This window comes from Narcine bancroftii, chromosome 7, assembly GCF_036971445.1.
Source record: "Narcine bancroftii isolate sNarBan1 chromosome 7, sNarBan1.hap1, whole genome shotgun sequence".
NCBI lineage: Eukaryota > Metazoa > Chordata > Chondrichthyes > Torpediniformes > Narcinidae > Narcine > Narcine bancroftii.
Window position 1 is genome coordinate 39517372 of NC_091475.1, and position 17536 is coordinate 39534907.

Consider the following 17536-nt stretch of genomic DNA (forward strand, 5'->3'; position numbering starts at 1 on the left):
CCCGATCTCTATCTTTTTCAGGAATAACCATAATTATCGCCGTGGAAAAAGTTTCTGAAAAAACATGCAACCTAAAAGCTTGTTCTATTACCTGCATAAAGGAATTATTAAATCTTTAAGTTCTTTGTAAAGTTCCACTGGGAATCCACCCTCTCCAGGAGACATCCTCATTATTTAGTTAGATGTTTTATATTAACCTTAAAAACTTTTCTAAATAGGTACTTTTTAAACTAATCCCATAGGAGTTGTAAGGTTGCGTGTCATTCCTCACGGCATCACATGATATCCCCCTTTCCAAATATTAACACAAATCAAAAATCCAAAGCAGTTTGGTAATAGTATATCAAAGCATAACATTGAAAAAAAAACCCAAAGGAGAAAAAAAAGAAAAGATGAAATTATAAATTATTTTCAAGAAAGTTTAAAAAAAATTATAAAAAAATGTTTACAATTTTCTTTCCTTCACTTCTCCTTCTATAATAGTTTTATCAATATCAGAATCAGGATTTATTGTCATGAACAAGTCATGAAATTCAGTGTTTTGCAGCAGCGTCATGGTGCAAACATTCATATTATAGCCATCTTATGACATAACTATAAAAAATAAAATAATAATAATAATAATAATAATACATGAAATGTAAGGCAGTTGGGAAGAAGCTGTCCTTTTGCCATTGAGTGCTCATCTTTAAACTCCTATACCTTTTCCCTGATGGTAGCAGAATGAAGAGGGCATGGCCTGGGTGGTGAGGGTCTTTGAGGATAGGGGCTGCTTTTTTAAGACACCGGCTCATGTAAATGTCCTTGATGGAGTGAAGTCTGGTGCCTGTGATGTTGCAGGTGGAGTTAACAGCCCTCTGGAGTTTATTCATGTCCTGAAAGTTGGCGCCTCCATTCCAGGCAGTGATGCAACCAGCCAGAATGCTCTCCACGGTACATGAGAGTCTTCGGTGATAAACCTCAAACACCTCACAAAGTATAGCCACTGGCGAGCCTTCTTTGTGATTGCATCAAAGTGAAGGCTCTAGGACAGATTCTCAGAGATATTGATACCCAGGAATTTGAAGTTCTTGACCCTCTCCACTAATGAGCCTTCGATAAAGACTGGGTTGCTTTCCCCTGACTTCCTCCTGAAGTCCACAATCATCTCTTTGGTTTTGCTGACATTGAGTACAAGGTTGTTGTTTCACTATTCAATGAGCTGATCTATCTCCCTCCTGTATGCTTCCTCATTGCCGTTTGTGATTCTGGCGACAATGGCAAACTTGTAGATGGAATTGGAAATGTGTCTGGCCACACAATTGTGGGTGTATAACGAGTAGAGCAGTGGGTTAATCACGCATCCTTGGGGTGTGCCTGTGTTGATGATCAGTGAGGAGATGTAATTTCCAATTCTTAGTGACTGTGATCTTCCAATGAGAAAGTCAAGGATCCATTTGCAAAATGGTGTACAGAGGCCTAGAGTTTGTAGCTTCTTGACCAGCACTGAGGGAATAATAGTATTGAAGGCCGAGCTGTTGTCTATGACGAACAGCTGCATGTATGAATTGCTGTTTTTGAGATGATCCATTGTTGAGTGGAAAGCCAGCAATATTGCATCTGCTGTGGAGTGAGTGTGACCACAGGCAAATTGCAGTGGGTCCAGACTTTTGCTAAGGTACATGTTAATTCCGGCCAAGTCCAGCTTCTTGAAGCATTTCAGCACAGTAGAAGTTGGTACTACGGGATGGTAGTCATTGAGGCAGCTCATGCTACTCTTCTCCGGTATCGAGATAGTCATTGCCCTTTTGGAGTTGGTAGAAACCCATGACTACCATAATGAGAAGATGAAAATGCCTGTGAACACTCTGGCTAGTTGGTTGGCGTAAATTTTGAGTACCCTACCTGGTATGTTGTCAGGGCCTAACACTTTGCGAGGGTTCACCCTCTTGAATGATCTTCTTACGTTGCCCTCAGAGACAGATATCACAGGGTTCTTAGCCTTTTCAGGGATTCTACTAGTCATTGTTTGATTGTTCTTCTCAAAGTGGGCATAGGTGGTATTCAGATCATTTGGTAGTGAAGCATTGCAGCCATCAATGGTCTTCATCTTCACTTTGTAGGCTGTAATGGTCTGCACTCTCTGCCATCGCTGTCATGTATTTGTTTCTGTCTCTAGTTTCCTCTGGAATTGCCACTTTGCTTCAGAGATGGCCTTCCACAGGTTGTACCTGAATTTCTTGTAAAGATCATGATTCCTGGCCTTAAACACCCTTGTTCTCGCCCTCAGCGGGTTGCAGATTCTCTGATTAATCCAGAGCTTCTGGTTGGGGAACACCTGGTATTTGTGCATGGGCACACACTCATTCACACAGGTCTTGATGAAGTTGATGATACCTGTTGCATATTCATCTAAGTCTATGGATGTTCTTGAATATATTCCAGTCTACTGATTCAAAAGTGTCCTGCAGACCTCCTCTGCCTCCCTTGACCACACCTTCGCTGTCTTCACTACTGGTGCTGTGATCTTCAGTTTCTGCTTGTATGCCAGGAGTAAAAGTACAGCCAGGTGATTAGACTTGCTGAAGTGCGATTGTGGTATGGCTTGGTATGCATTTTTCATGGTGGTGTAGCAGTGGACGAGTGTGTTGGGTTCCCCTGTCCTCGCATGTGACGTGTAGGTGGTAGTTTGTTAAGAGACTTCTTCAGGTTAGGAAATCTCTCACAATGATCAGGAAGGTATCCGGATGTGCTGTTTCATGGCTGTTTATCACAGTGGTCAGTCCCTCCAGTGCCAACCTGACATTAGCAGAATGTACACTGCAACCAGGTTGATGGCAGTGAATGTCACGTCTGTGCACCACGATGACACAAAATGCCACCCCCCTGGTTTTTTCAGATGCTGGAGTTCAATCAGCGCGATGGAGGGTGTAGCCCTTGGGCTGCAGTGCCGTGTCCGGAATGTCCGTGATAAGCCATGTTTCCATAAAGCACAGCACTCCCTAATGTCTCTCTGATGTTGAGGTCTGGCTTAGAGTTCATCAAATTTGTTCATCAATGTTTCTATTATTCTCAGTTGAACAAAACAGCTATCTATTTTACCATCAAAATCAAAAGAAAGGAAAAAAAAATCCCAAACAAAAAAAAATTATAAATCAAAACCCCTACCACTAAGCAAGGTTAAAAACAGTACATGGGGATCAAGTGACACCAACCCAGAACAGCACAGCACCAAAGCATCTAAGTACCCTAATTCTTTAGGTTATGATAACAGTCCGTAAATGGGCCCCATGTCTTTTGGAAGTTAATATTTGAATCTTTAATAGCATATCTATTTTTTTTCTAGACTGAGATAAGACATGATATAACTTAATCAAAATTGCATGTCTTGCTATCACTAAAGTAAAAGATAAAATTCGATTTAAAGTTGGAGTCAGTAAAACATTATCATCTTGAAATGATCTGAATAAAGCAATTAAAGGGCAAGGTTCTAATTTGACCTTGAAAGATGTCTTTCCAAAATTTTTCTAGAATAGGGCAAGTCCAGAAGATGTGAATCAATAAAGCAGCACAAATTTTGCATTTATCACATAGAGGATTTATATCTAAATAAAAATGAGATAATTTAACTTTAGACATATGTACTCTATGGACCACTTTAAACTGCAACAAGCAATGTCATGCACAAAAGGAGGTAGGTAGTATTAATCAGATAACCAATAGAATCTCAAACCTCATCTGAAAATGATAAATTCAAATCCTGTTCCCAATCATTCTTGATCTTAACTAGGGTGTTCTTAAGTCCAGCAAATCGATATTGAACCTTTATGAGAATGCTGTAAATCAAAAAATAAATCAAGAATATTTGCCTTGGGAATTCACGGAAAATCAGGGATCTTTGATTGAACAAAATGTCCACCTTGTAAATGTCTAAAAAAAAGAGTATTTGGAGAGTTAAATTTTACTATCAGTTGTTCAAAAGAAGCAAAATTGTTTCAAATAAAAATGTCTTTAAAATATTTAATACCTGATCTATGTCAGTCCTTAAAAACAGTATTTAGTAAAGAAGGTTAAATTTTTTTTTAGATGTAATAGGGCTGGCAAGAGAAAAACTGTGAAATCCAAAAAAAACTTTCTAACTTGTGCCAGTACAGGTACACGAATTTTGGATTTTTCCGGATTTCGGAAAGCCCACCTGAATTGTGCTGCCGTATCCACCCCCACCTCTTCCAGTCGCCCGGCTGCCTCCCCCAAGCGCTAGTCCCGCAGCCGCCTCCCCCAAGTGCCAGCCCCTCAGCCACCTCCCCCAAGCGCTGGCCACCCAGCTGCCTCTCTCCCCACTTACCAGATTTTGGAGCTTTCTGGATTTTAGATGTCCGGATAAAGGATCGTGTACCTGTATTCTCAGACTGTCTCATTATCAGATTATCAGTCAGTTTATATAAAGAAGAGGATGTAAAAAAAATCCTAGAAATTGCAGGGTCATAAATTCAGTTCCATTTCCACCCATGAAGGGTGGTCAACTAATTTATCGAAATGTAACAAAAGAAGCAAATTATGTATATTGATCACCCAATAATAAAATCTAAAATTAGGAAATGGCAATCCACCACTCTTTTTAGTTTTTTGAAAATGAGCTTTAAGCAAGGCTGTTTTCCTTGCCATATGTAGGAAGAATCAAGTAAATCAAAAAAGGATTTGGGGATAAAAATTGGTATTGATTGGAAGAGATACAAAAACTTAGATAAAATGTTCATTTTAATAGAATTAATATGCCCAATCATTGAAATAGATAAAGGTGACCATCTTGATAACAATAATTTAACCTGATAAAATAAAATATAAATTTTTTCCTTAAAAAGGTGTTTATAACTCCTAGTCATTGTAATACCAAGATAAGTAAATTGATCCTTCACATTCTTAAAAGGGAAATGAGAATATCTTGATATAGGACCATTTAAAGGTAATAGTTCACTTTTATGCAGATTCAATTTATACCCAGAGAACTGACTAACAAGAGAAAATTAAGCTAATATGCTTAATAAAGAAATGTCTGGATTGGATATAAAAAGCAAAAGATCACGATCACTTTATGTTTGATGCTATTCCTATGTATCCCTATGACGTCTCTACTTTAAGAAGAGCAGATGCTAGAGGTTCTAATACCAAATCAAAAAGCAAAGGACTTAAAGCCTAAACAACTCAAAGCGGCCAAGGACACTTAGCAATTCCAGGATTGTTTCAAAATGTTCACAGTAAAATATTCTGAAAATGTCACAGTTTGAGTGATTATGTGAATTAATTTTAAAGAAACATTGTCATAATTATTAACTAATAAACTCACAAGACCAAAGATACTGAATGTAATTTCTTATTAAACTTTACCTAATAAAATAAATTTTCAAAGAAATAATTTATAAAGTTGGTTTAATATTTAACAATTTAATGATATATATATTCCAAATGTTTATTTCAAATTCTATAAAATTAATAAATTAGTTAAAGAATATCTACTTTTTTCCTTCATCTGCTGTTTGAAAATTTTTCAACATTCCTCCAATTTTGTCTAGCCTCGGCAAACAAATGCTGTTAAAGATTGTGAGATTTTTGTGGCAGTTTCAAGCTTGGTTAAGATCTCAGTAATTTTGTTACTAATCTCAAAATCCTGGCCAATATTTCTACTATTTCAGAAGGTCACAAAGAGACACTGCAGTGATTTGGAGTTACTGCCAGGCCAGCTCAGCAGTTTCCTTCTTTAAGGAATATCAGTAAATCAGTTTTTTAAAATATAGATAACAATCTATTAGTTTAATGTTCACTATTATTAATGCTGGATTTTTATGCCAGATTTATTTAATAAAACTATTTAAAATTCTTCAGCTTCCTTGGTGAGATTTTAATAATTGCCTCAAGAATAATTTGACCATTTTTACAGAATCTTTAGTATTGTATCCTATACTTTCATTTGACTGTGGCTTAGGGTGCTGTAGGGAACAAAGTACTTCACATAATAAGTTAGTTTTGTATCGATTCTAATGGAGGAACCCTGATTTACATGGGAACATTGAGTCACTGGAATATGCTTAACTATTCAATAAGATTATTAACATCTGTGGAATTACTAGATGCATTTCACTGATTCCTTTGATGAACAACAGATTTCAAATCTGAGGCTGAGAGAAAACATTATATCAACTATTTTTGATGAAGAATATTCCACACTCCTTCCATCGTATAGAGAGATGTTTCAAATTTCGTACACTCTAGTTTCTCATTTTAGACTTCCCATTTGGAAAACTTTGAAACATTCCTTAACCTTCTAAATTCTTGGTAACACAACCCGAGTTTAATCCAATCTCCTTGTAATTTAAGTATCATTCAGGAAAAAATTATGCTCCCTTTGCTCCAAGCATCTTTCTAGCCAGATGATTCCAGATAAGGCCCAACCTAGTATGCAATACAGCTGTACTAAAAAAAAATCTACTTTGGAATACTGGGTTTTATATAGGACTAGAATATAACATTGTTTCTTTTTATTATGCTCTCCATTTATCCATTACATTTTTATAAACAATGCACATTCAATTCTTTCCAGCCTTTTACTATTTAATATTAATTTGGTTTAACTGGATAATGTTAAATTTGCCTACTCCTGAAATTCATTTGACACAATTCAAAATTGTTTTTAGCCTATTTATCACTTTAAAAAGGATCTACCTGCTTCCAACGTCACCTATTATTTTGTCAGCCAACTTGAACATGTCACTTTCTTTGTCATCATCTGACCATTTAATAATATGAAGAGTTACGGCTTTTCTATTAGTCATAAATTGACAATGTTCCCAGTGTCTTTCACTGCTTAATTGATTTCCCAAAGGAAAAATAATTTTCCATATTAAACTGGATACAAAGACCAATGCAACAAATGGACATTAATTTACATAGGTGGTTCTTTAATCCTCTAATAAATTCACTGACCTGTTGATTGGACTTTGAATTCAAAGTAACTTTTGTTCTGATGCAAAGGTGCATTAGCTAGGCAACCTCCTGTACCACATATTCTCCTTCCATTTTTAACAATAACAACATCCGTTCCTGTGAAGAATTGGTTAATAGAATTAGCATTATCAAGGAAATATAAAGCAATTTAAAAATGTAAATACAATAATGCAATAAAGATTAATCTGTGCTTAAAGAAAAATAACAAAAACGGCTATTATAAACCAAGCATTGTTGTTCAGAAATGCTTCAGAACTAGTTTGTTTATAAGTGTAGTCACTTAGTACAATGTAGACATAGAAAAGGACAAATCAGTGGATGTGGTCTATTTAGTTATTCAGAAGGCAGATGAAACAAAGAATTAATAGAGAACAGGTGCCTAACCTCTTATATGGGATCCCGAAAAATAGCATTCTCTGAAAACTGGCACTTTTTTGGGTAGATGACATCTGCTCATCAAAGATGGTTTGATGCCAAATATGACCCGACGTGACCCTCACTCAACTCCCATGTATCCTGTCACGTTCCATATCTCTAATGAGTGGTATCATTACTTTATAAATACTATACCTGTCCATCATGACCATTGCTCAACTCATGATGGAATATCCATGTTGTTCTGCTACTTTATAAGAGCCTCTGAATTGCCGTATAATGATGCCCGTCCAGTGTTGCGGTGCTTTCAGTTAGCCCGGCTCAATGAGGGATCAATGGCCAATGTTGCTACCCATAATTCCCCACGCAGCTGAAACCATGCTGTACCAGCGACAGCGCAGGGGAATAGAGAAGGGGGCCATTCCCTTCGTGCCATTACCGGGGGGTGGGGGGGGGAAGAGAAATGGCAGCGTGACTCAGGCAGGCAGGAGAAGAGTCAGCAGCATGACTTGGGTGGGCGATGGGGGAGAGGGAGAGATGGGAGCACGACTCTGGTGGGCGAACAATGGGGGAGAGATGGCAGCACAACTTGGGTGAATGGGTGAAGGGGCAAAGATGGCAGCACGACAGGCAGATGGGGAAAGACAGCAATACAACTCGGGCAGGCGAAGGGGGGGGGGAGACACAGCAGCACAATGCGGGGGTGGGGGAGAGAAACCTCAGCGCAACTCGGGTAGGCTTTGAGACTGCCATTTTAAAAAGATACCGAATTCTAGAAGATTCCAAACAACGGCAGCTGTCCAGTCCCAATGATCCTGGATAAAAGGTTAGGCACCTGTACATTATATTGGGGTTATTTAGTAAGTGGTAATCCTGCCTGGCCTACAGGAAAAAGAATCTCAAGGTTGTATGTGATGTCATGTATGTGGTCTGGTAATAAATCTGAAAATACTGGTGAAGTTGAATATTGGTTAACAAATAGAAAAACAGAGAGTAGGAACATAGAGCTAATTTTTAGATTAAGTAACTGTGACCAGAGACATCTCAGGGATTTACAAACTTAATCAATGTTAAGGGGATCAAATATACTATGTCCAACTTTGCTGTCAATACAGTGGTGGGTGGCAGAGTAGGCTGTGAAGCTTCAAGGGAACGTACAGAGGTTAACCAAATACATGAGAATATAGCAAATGAAATTATATGGAAAACTGTGATAAATTTAAATTAGACAGCTCGGTAACAGGCCCTTCAGGCCCACAAGCACCAATCAATCTTCAATCCCCGAACATTTTGAAGGAAGGGAGGAAACCGGAGCAGCCAGGGAAAACCCCTGCGGATACAGGAAGAACATAAAACTCCGTACAGAAGGCCCCTAACAGCTTTGCACTAATTGCTATGCCAAAGCGTGCCAACCTTTGATGTGATATGATGCATTTTGATGGAAAAAAAAGGTGAGATATTGAAATGTTGTAATATTTAGAGGGGCCTAGGTGGTTTTCTAAACAAATCACAAATCAAAAATTAACAAGTAATTGTGAGGGCAAATAGTATGATGGTCTTCAGTGTAATAGGATGTGCACATCAGAATGGAGAGCTTTGCTCCAATTACCAGATGAGGCTGTATTTGAAGTACACATCTGCTCTCCCTATCTTCTTTTCTTTCTTTGGCTTGGCTTCGCGAACGAAGATTTATGGAGGGGTAATGTCCACGTCAGCTGCAGGCTCGTTTGTGGCTGACAAGTCCGATGTGGGACAGGCAGACACGGTTGCAGTGGTTGCAAGGGAAAATTGGTTGGTTGGGGTTGGGTGTTGGGTTTTTCCTCCTTTATCTTTTGTCTGTAATAGAGGGAATACAGTAAATGTTTGCTCAGATTGATTCCTGGAATGTGGAAAGATAGGTGGTGGGGTGGATTAGTGGGGATTGTCAGATGAAAAAAAATTAGATAGACATTATCTCATGTTCAAGATTGTGGGGCTGTGAAAGTTCAATTATGCAGACTTGGATTTTTAGACTGAATAGGAATCAAGAGATTTAGGATGTATTGGAAAAAGGTGTTGAGGTAGAAAGTCAGCCATGATATTGAATGGCAGAACAACAACCAAGGGTTAACTAACCCACTCCTCCATCTTGTGAAATATTAAATTCACATCAAGCTACATTACAATAATACTCCATCCGATAAGTGATTTTAGTCTTATTTGTTGAGGAATAAACATTGGGCCAGACATTAGAACACTCCTCTCTGTTCTTTTTGAAACCATGCCATAAAAGATTTAATGTTCCTTCAGTCAGGACTACAGTGGAGTGCCAATCTGAATTAAGTCCTCAAATCTAGAGTGGGCTCCAACACATAATCACGAGCAAAACAGCCACCAAAGCCAACATCAATCAAACACATTCAGTAATATGGTTTGTTTTTTTAATTTCCTGGGAACACTCAAGAAAACTGGTTTAAAAGTTAATATCTTGTCCCTCACACTTGTTATAGTTTGGTGAGAGTTGTCTTCATATATTAGAGGTTTAAAAAAAAATCAAACACCGAAATGTTTCAGCTCATAGTTTTTTACTGAAATTAGTGTCGGTTGACCAAGGGAGGAGCATAGTCTTTGAATTCAATGAAAACATCTTGTATGATTTGTTCAAATAGATTTTTGATTGGTAGCTGCTTTTGAATGTAAACAGTTATTTAAATTTACTGAAATCTGTGACTTTTTGATGCCATTTACAATTTTCGCTGTAAAGAATTTGCCATATAAAGTATTACTTATATTTTAACTGTACTTTGAGCTGCAGTAAAATTATTTATTGTAACATATGAAAGTTTTGCCATTTCTGTTGCTGTTCAATAAACCAGTTTGGGAGATATTGACTAAGATTAGTGTTTTTCAGCTCTCCTCAAAACACAGGATATGGGAAAGAACCAGGAACTGAATTTAATCATGGGGGCATGTAGGGAGCTGAGATTACCTATAATTTCTGAAGCAATAAATTATACTGAATCCCACATTCTACACGCGAGTTCACATTTTATAAATACTCTTATGTGAATATTTGCTATTTTATCCTTTCAGCTACAGTAACAGTCTTCTGTTTGAGTGTACTCTTCACTCTTGATGAGAAGAACAGGCCGATGCCAAAGAAAGCTCTGCATCCCTCTGATAAACGGGCCCACTGCATATCCATGGTTGAGGTGAATCCACACAAGGCAGTGGGACCAGGCAACATATCTAGTTGGGTACGAAAGGACTGCGCAGAACAACTGACGGAGGTCCTTTCCACGTGTCACTGCAGCAGTCCACGTTCCCCATGGGTTTCCAGACAACCATCATCACCCTGGTACCAAAGAAGGCAATAGTAACAGGCCCTGCGACACTAACTTCCACTATTATGAAATGCTTCAAGCATTCATTGATGGAACATATCAAAGCACACCTCCCAGAGACACTGGACCCATTTCAATTTGCCTAGAGACAGAACTGTTCCACTGCAGATATTTTAGCCTTGTCCCTCCACTCCATTCTGATCCACTTGGAGAACGATGCCTCATACGCTAGCCAGGCTGGTGTTTCTTGACTTCAGCTCAGCGTTTAATACGACTATTCCCCAGAGGTTGGTGGATAAGCCTTCCTCACTGGGACTCAACATCCCTCTCTGTAACTGGATTCTGGACTTCCTGATAGAACTCAAGTCTGTCTGGTTCAGCAGTAGAACGCCAAGCACCGTCAAACTGAGCACTGGTGTATCTCAAGGCTGTGTAATCAAACTGGCTCCTGTTCACGCTACTGACCCATGACTGCATCGCCAGATCTGGCTCCAACAGAGTCAATTAATATACAGATGACATGACAGTAGTCGGCCTCATCAGCAACAACGAGTCAAACAACAAAGAAGAGGTGGAAAATTTTGTGTTCTGGTGCGTTAATAACAACTTCAGTCTCAACGTGGATAAGGCAAAGGAATTGTGGATTTTAGGAGGATTAGGGACGACCACCCTCCACTAAACATCAATAACTCTGTAGTGGAGGGAATACCAAGTTCCTTGGATTCCACTTAAGTTGTGATCTATCTTGGACACAGAACTCCTCATTTGTGGTACAGTTTCTGTAGAGCATTGGATCGGAGATCAATCCACAGAACCATTAGAGTGGAAGAGATGATTGTTGGCGTATCCCTCCCTCCCATTGATGTGATCTACCGGGATCGTTGTCTGAAGAGGGCGCACAAAATCGTTAAGGATCCCTACCACCCTGCACATAGCGTCTTCCAGCTACTCCCGTTGGGAAAGAGATACAGGAGTATCAGAGCGAGAACCCCCAGGCTGAGAATCAGTTTCATGCTATGGGCAGTGAGACTGTGGATTGATTGTTGAAGTGCTAATAAATCCCTCCGAGAATCTACTAATACTTAACAATATTTATTTATACTGTATATAAATCACTTGTAAATGTGTGCTTTGTCTATATAATGTGTTTGTGTGTTTTTACATTGATGACTGAAGAATGTTGTCCAGTTGTATTTTACAATTGTATAATAATAAACTTGAACTTGAATTTGAAAACTGTGTAGTGGAAAGTGCACTGACTGGCTGCATCACAGCTTGTTAAGGGGGCACCAATACCTCTGATCGGAAAACCCTGCAAAAGGTAGTGGACATAGCCCAAACTTTCTCATCATCAAGAAAATCTACATGGAATGCAGCAATCATCAAGATCCACAGCAACTAGGATATGCTCTGTTCTGAAGAGTTATAGATGCCACAAGGCTCATAACACCAGTTGCTACCCCTCCACCATCAGACTCCAGAACTTCAAACTCAACCAGAGATTCATATTATTAGTGAATACTTATTTTCTGTCTTGCAGTGTTTTTGAACTTTCTTCTTGTTTACATTTCTCTCATTTGTGTACGTATCTTTATTAGATTGCAGTTTTTTTTGCACTACCGATAAGTACAAATTCTGCAGGAAAAAGAATCTTAGGCTTGTATATGATGTCACACATGTTAAACGTGAACAGTGTGGCAGCCCGCTCACTACGCAAGTGAACCAGCTCCCAAAATAGTGGTCGTACATCAGCAAAGAGGCTAGCTCCCAAGATGGCGCAGGGATTCCTTTATCCAGGAGAGAAAGCCCGCGCACAGAAAGAACCCTTTGTATTCACTGGTGACATCATTTTCGCTGTAAGTGGCAGAAACAGAAGTGCGTATGAAGTTGGGCCTCCAGGCCCAAATAAAGCATTTTTGAGTACAACTCCAAATGTCTACGTTGTTGTTACTTTAGCTCTGTGTGTAGCACATCACTACAACTGATGACCCTAACAGTCCAGATGCTATTTGGACCAAAGATGACTGATACATCCATACACGCAGTCGCGTTGAAACTACCAACCTTCTGGACATTGCGGCCACACGTGTTGTTCGATCAAGCCAAAGCCCGGTTTCAAATTCGTCAAGTAACCTCAGACATGCTATTAGACATGCTATTATTAGCAGGAGATGGCAAGCAGAGTTGTGGACTTTATACAAGCACTTCGAGAAGAGGGCAAATATGCAGCATTTAAAGAGCTGCTCATAGGGAGCTTTGGCCTCTCAACACGCCAGTGAGGCACACACCTGCTTCACCTGGACGGTTTGGAGGACAGGCCCCTGTCAGCATTGATGATTGAGATGCTGACCATGGCTGAAGGACACATGTCTTACGTCATATTCGAGCAGGCATTCTTGGAACTACACCTACTACTGGCTGAAACTGATTTCAGCGACCCCTCGGAAGGTGGCAGCCCAGGCAGATGTGCTGTGGAGGGCTAAGGAGAGCAGGGCATCCATTGGGCAATGAGGCCCCATAAGCAGCAGCACCAAATCAGGCCCAGCAATTTTACACTCACAGCTGAGCGAGCAGTGGCGTTTCTAACACCAGCAGTCGCCCAACCTGCACATTCCTGGAAAAGGTCAGGGCCAGCCGTCGCTGATAGCTATGGCAGCTGGCCACCAGGACAGTCTCCTGTAAGTCTGGGACAAACAATCCAGATGCCGACATGACACCCGCAGCAGGAAGACTTGACTCAACCAGAGGACAGCAAACAGCAGCGTGATATGGACCTATGGCACCTGCAGAGTCCAGGTGTAGTTTAGCAACAGCAGATTCACGTGGCAATTCACACTGGCCATGAGCATGCAACTGGCTGATCGATCTACAGGGGAGAAGACTTGTCCGCGCTAAGACATTACAAGCATTCTCCTTGGGTGAAGCCAGGTTACTCCATCACACTCTCAGAGGACGAATTCACCAGGATCCTGGCAGACTTCCAATTGGTGCTGGCCCCACAGTTCATGTCAACCATTCCCAAACATGGAAAACAATATCACCTACTGACCCAGGAACCACCACCAGAGCACGGAGACTCCCCCAGACAAGCTCCGCCTAGCAAAGGAGGCGTTCAAGAGGATGGAGGAATTGGGGATCATACAGCAATCTGATAGCCCATTGGCCTCCCCCTGCACATGGTCACCAAGACAGCTTGGGGCTGGAGTCTATGTGACGACTATTGCCAGCTAAACGAAGCTGCAACTCCAGACCATTACCCCATGCCACACATACAGGACTTCACAGCGAACCTGAAGGGAGCAAGCATTTTTTCCCCCAAAGTAGACCTTGTCTGGGGATACCATCAGATCCCATTGCACCCTGAAGACATGTCCAAGACAGCCATCATCACCCTTTTCAGCTTGTTTGAGTTCCTCTGCATGCTGTTTGGACTGAAAAACTCCACACAGATCTTTCAGTGGCTTACTGACATGGTGGGCCGCGACCTGGACTTTGCATTCATCTATCTGGATGATATTCTGATAGCCAGATCAGTCGCCAGAAACATTTGTCCCACCTCCGCAAACTCTACACTCGCCTAAGCAAATTTGGCCTCATGATCAACCTGGCCAAATGCCAGTTTAGACTCATCACCATTGATTTCCTGGGCCATAGGATTACTAAAGATGGAGTAGCGTCACTACCTGCTAAAGTAGATGCCATCTGACAATTCACCAGGCCCAATGCAGTCAAGGGCCTGCAGGGGTTCATCGCCATGGTGAATTTCTATCACCGTTTCATCCCCTCAGCGGCCCACATTGAGCGCCGCTTGTTCGCTCTGATGTTGGGTAAGGCCAAAGACATCACTTGGGATGAAGCCTCCACAGCTGTTTTCATGCAAACAAAGGATGCCCTGGCAGACATCGCGCTGCTGATACATCCCAGGACAGACATCCCAACCTCCCTCACAGTGGACGCCTCCAACACGGCAGTCAGTGGGATGCTGGAACAGTTGATCGAAGGGCACTGAAAACCCCTGGTGTTCTTCAGTAGACAACTAAGACAACCGAAATCTGTTGGCGCTGTACCCGGTCATCCGACATTTCAGATACTCCTTAGAGGATCGGCCATTCATCGCTTTTTCAGACCACAAGCCGTTGTCTTTCACATTTTCAATGAGGTCCAATTCCTGGTCAGCCCGCCAGAGGCGACATCTGTCCTACATCTCCGAATACACAACCATCAAGCATGTCTTGAGGAAGGACAACGTCGTGGCAGACACACTTTCCAGGCTGACCATTCAGGCCGTATCCCAGGGGGTAGATTTTGCAGCATTGACAGAAACACAGCAGGCAGATGATGAAATGTCCAGCTACACGACTGCAGTATTGGGTTTACAACTACAAGATATACCAGTAGGCCCCGAATGGAAGACCCTCTTGTGTGACATCGCTACCGATCAGTCAGCTTCGCCCTATTGTCCAGGCAGCATGGAGATGCCAAATTTTCGACTTTATACAGTACCATGGCCCCCACATCATGGACAAATCTGCAGAACTGTATGTTCGTTTTTGTGAGGTGTGGTGCACATCGGGCACCATGGAGAGAACGTACGAGGGACCATTCAAGGTGCTCAAGAACAATGGGTCCATGTTCATTTTGGATATGGGGGGGGGGGAAGATGAAGTTTTCACGGTAGATCAACTGAAACTGGCCCATGTTAACTTGGCTCAACCAGTGGGAGTCCAGACCCTGCAGTACAGGGACAGATTGCCCAAACAGAGACCAATCCAACTTTTGGTGTTGAGGGGGGTATCGCAAGTTATTTGGCAGCCCACTCACTACGCACGCAAACCGGCTCCCAAAATGGGCGTCACACGTTGGCAAAGAGACCGGCACCCAAATCATCAAAGAGAAAAATCCCGCATGCAGGAAGAATCCTTTGTATTCGCGGGTGATGTCATTTTTGCTGATGTCATTTTCGCTGGAAGTGGCGGAAATGGAAGAGTGGATAAAGTCGGGCCTCCAGGTCCAAATAAAGCATTCTTGAGTACAACTCCAAATGTGTACGTTGTTGTTACTTTAGCTCTGTGTGTAGCACATCACTACAACTGATGACCCTAACAGTCCAGATGCTATTTGGACCAAAGATGACTGACCACACAGAGTGCTTGCAGTTCTAATCACCCAGCTATAAGAAAGATATCATTAAGTTGGAAATTGTGTAGAAAAGATCAACAAGAATGTTACTGGAACTGGTAGGCTTGGATTATAAACTGAAGAGACTGGGACCTATGTCTCTGGAGTGAAGGAGGCGAAGAGGAACCTTACAAAGGTTTATAAAATCATGAGGGAAATCAATCAATTAAATATTCAAAGTCTTTATCCTAGGATAGGAGAATCTAAAATTAGAGGACATAGATTTAAGATGGGGGTTGGGGGGTGGGGGGAAACAAAGGGACCTGAGAGGCACGTTCTTCACAAAGGGAGTGGTGGTAGAGACATGTACAATTGTAATATTTAATAATCACTTAGCATATACAGTACCCCAATAGTGTTTGGGGCAAAGACTTTTTCCCCCTTTTATTTGCCTCTGTGCTCCAAAGTTTTAAATTTGTAATGAAACAATTCACATCTGATTAAAGTGCATATTCCAGATTTTATTAAACATCATTTGTATACATTTTGATTTGACCATACAGAAATTACAGCACTTTTTATACATAGTCCCCTTATTTCAGGGCACCATAATGTTTGGGACATTTAAGTTCACCGATATTTGTGAGTACTCTGAATGTTTAATTGCAACAATGGTACAAATATAAGAGAACTAGGCTTGCTTTTAATCACCTTTTGAGTCTGTAGTTGCCATTTTTCAATACAAGAATCAGAGCTGTGCCAATGAAAGAAGAAGCCATTATGAGGCTGAAAAACAAGAACAGTAAGAGACATTGCCCAAACCTTAGGATTTCTAAAATCAACAGTTTGGAACATCATTGAGAAGAAAAAGCAAACTCACGAGCTCAGTAACAGCAAAGAGACTGGTATTCCAAGGAAGACCTTCAATGCTGATGACAGAGGAATTCTCATAATGAAGAAAAATTCCCCAAAACGCATGTCCGACAGATCAGAAACATTCCTCAGGAGGCAGGTGTGAATATGTCAATGGCTACTGTCCGGAGTAGACTTTAAGAATTACAGATGTTACACTGCAAAATCCAAACCACTAGTGAGCCACAGAAAGGATGACCAGATTAGTGTGCAAAGAAGCATTTAAAAGAGCCTGCAGAATTCTGGAAAAAAGGCCTTGTGGACACATGAGACCAAGATTAATTTGTATCAGAGTGACGGCAAAAGCCAAGGAACCGCCCAAAATCCAAAGCATACCACCTCTGCTATGGTTTGCATCTTGCCTCTGTATTTCTGTTTATGAAGTATCCTCAAGACAGTAGTTATTGACATTACTACATCAGTCTCCTGAAGAGAGTTTCTGATTTGTCAGACACATTTGGGGATTTTTCTTTATAATGATGAGAATTCTTCTGTCATGAGCAGTGGAGGTCTTCCTTGGAATACCAGTCCATTTGGATTTTAGGAAGTAATTAATTTCCCACCAGAGACAGAGCATCTCACCTGCTCCTGTGTGGCTGGGGCAGCTAAGTTCGGATCAATGCTGACTACCAGATATTGATAGCGGGACACATAAATAAGATAATACAAGTGAATATCAAAGGAAAGTGAATGGATTCTATCCTGACGGAAATCACATTAGCTGGCACTTTAAAAAAAAATCCACTTATTTATGGCAGAGATTTCTTGGGTCCTGCTGCATGCATGCATACATACATGATTGGATGAATGGTTACAGTGTAGCGAGAGCT

At 40.9% G+C, this 17536-nt stretch overlaps 1 protein-coding gene and 1 long non-coding RNA gene across 5 annotated transcripts in view; one reads left to right on the top strand and one right to left on the bottom strand.

Moving 5' to 3' along the window:
• Nucleotides 1-11752, top strand: part of LOC138738792 (uncharacterized) — a 35016-nt gene extending 23264 nt beyond the window's left edge. The window contains exon 3 of the long non-coding RNA XR_011341737.1: nucleotides 10426-11752. This is a non-coding gene — a long non-coding RNA (uncharacterized lncRNA). The remainder of the gene's footprint in view (nucleotides 1-10425) is intronic.
• The window catches only part of LOC138738791 (SPRY domain-containing protein 7), a 43499-nt gene that overhangs the window by 24641 nt on the left and 1322 nt on the right, over nucleotides 1-17536 (bottom strand). For 3 of the 4 annotated variants that reach the window (XM_069889722.1, XM_069889721.1, XM_069889720.1), the window contains exon 2: nucleotides 6958-7074. In XM_069889722.1, coding sequence (XP_069745823.1) covers nucleotides 6958-7074 — 117 coding nt within the window. Of the gene's footprint in view, nucleotides 1-6957; nucleotides 7075-8962; nucleotides 9184-17536 lie in introns of those variants that run through there. The other variant, XM_069889723.1, reaches the window with a different exon arrangement.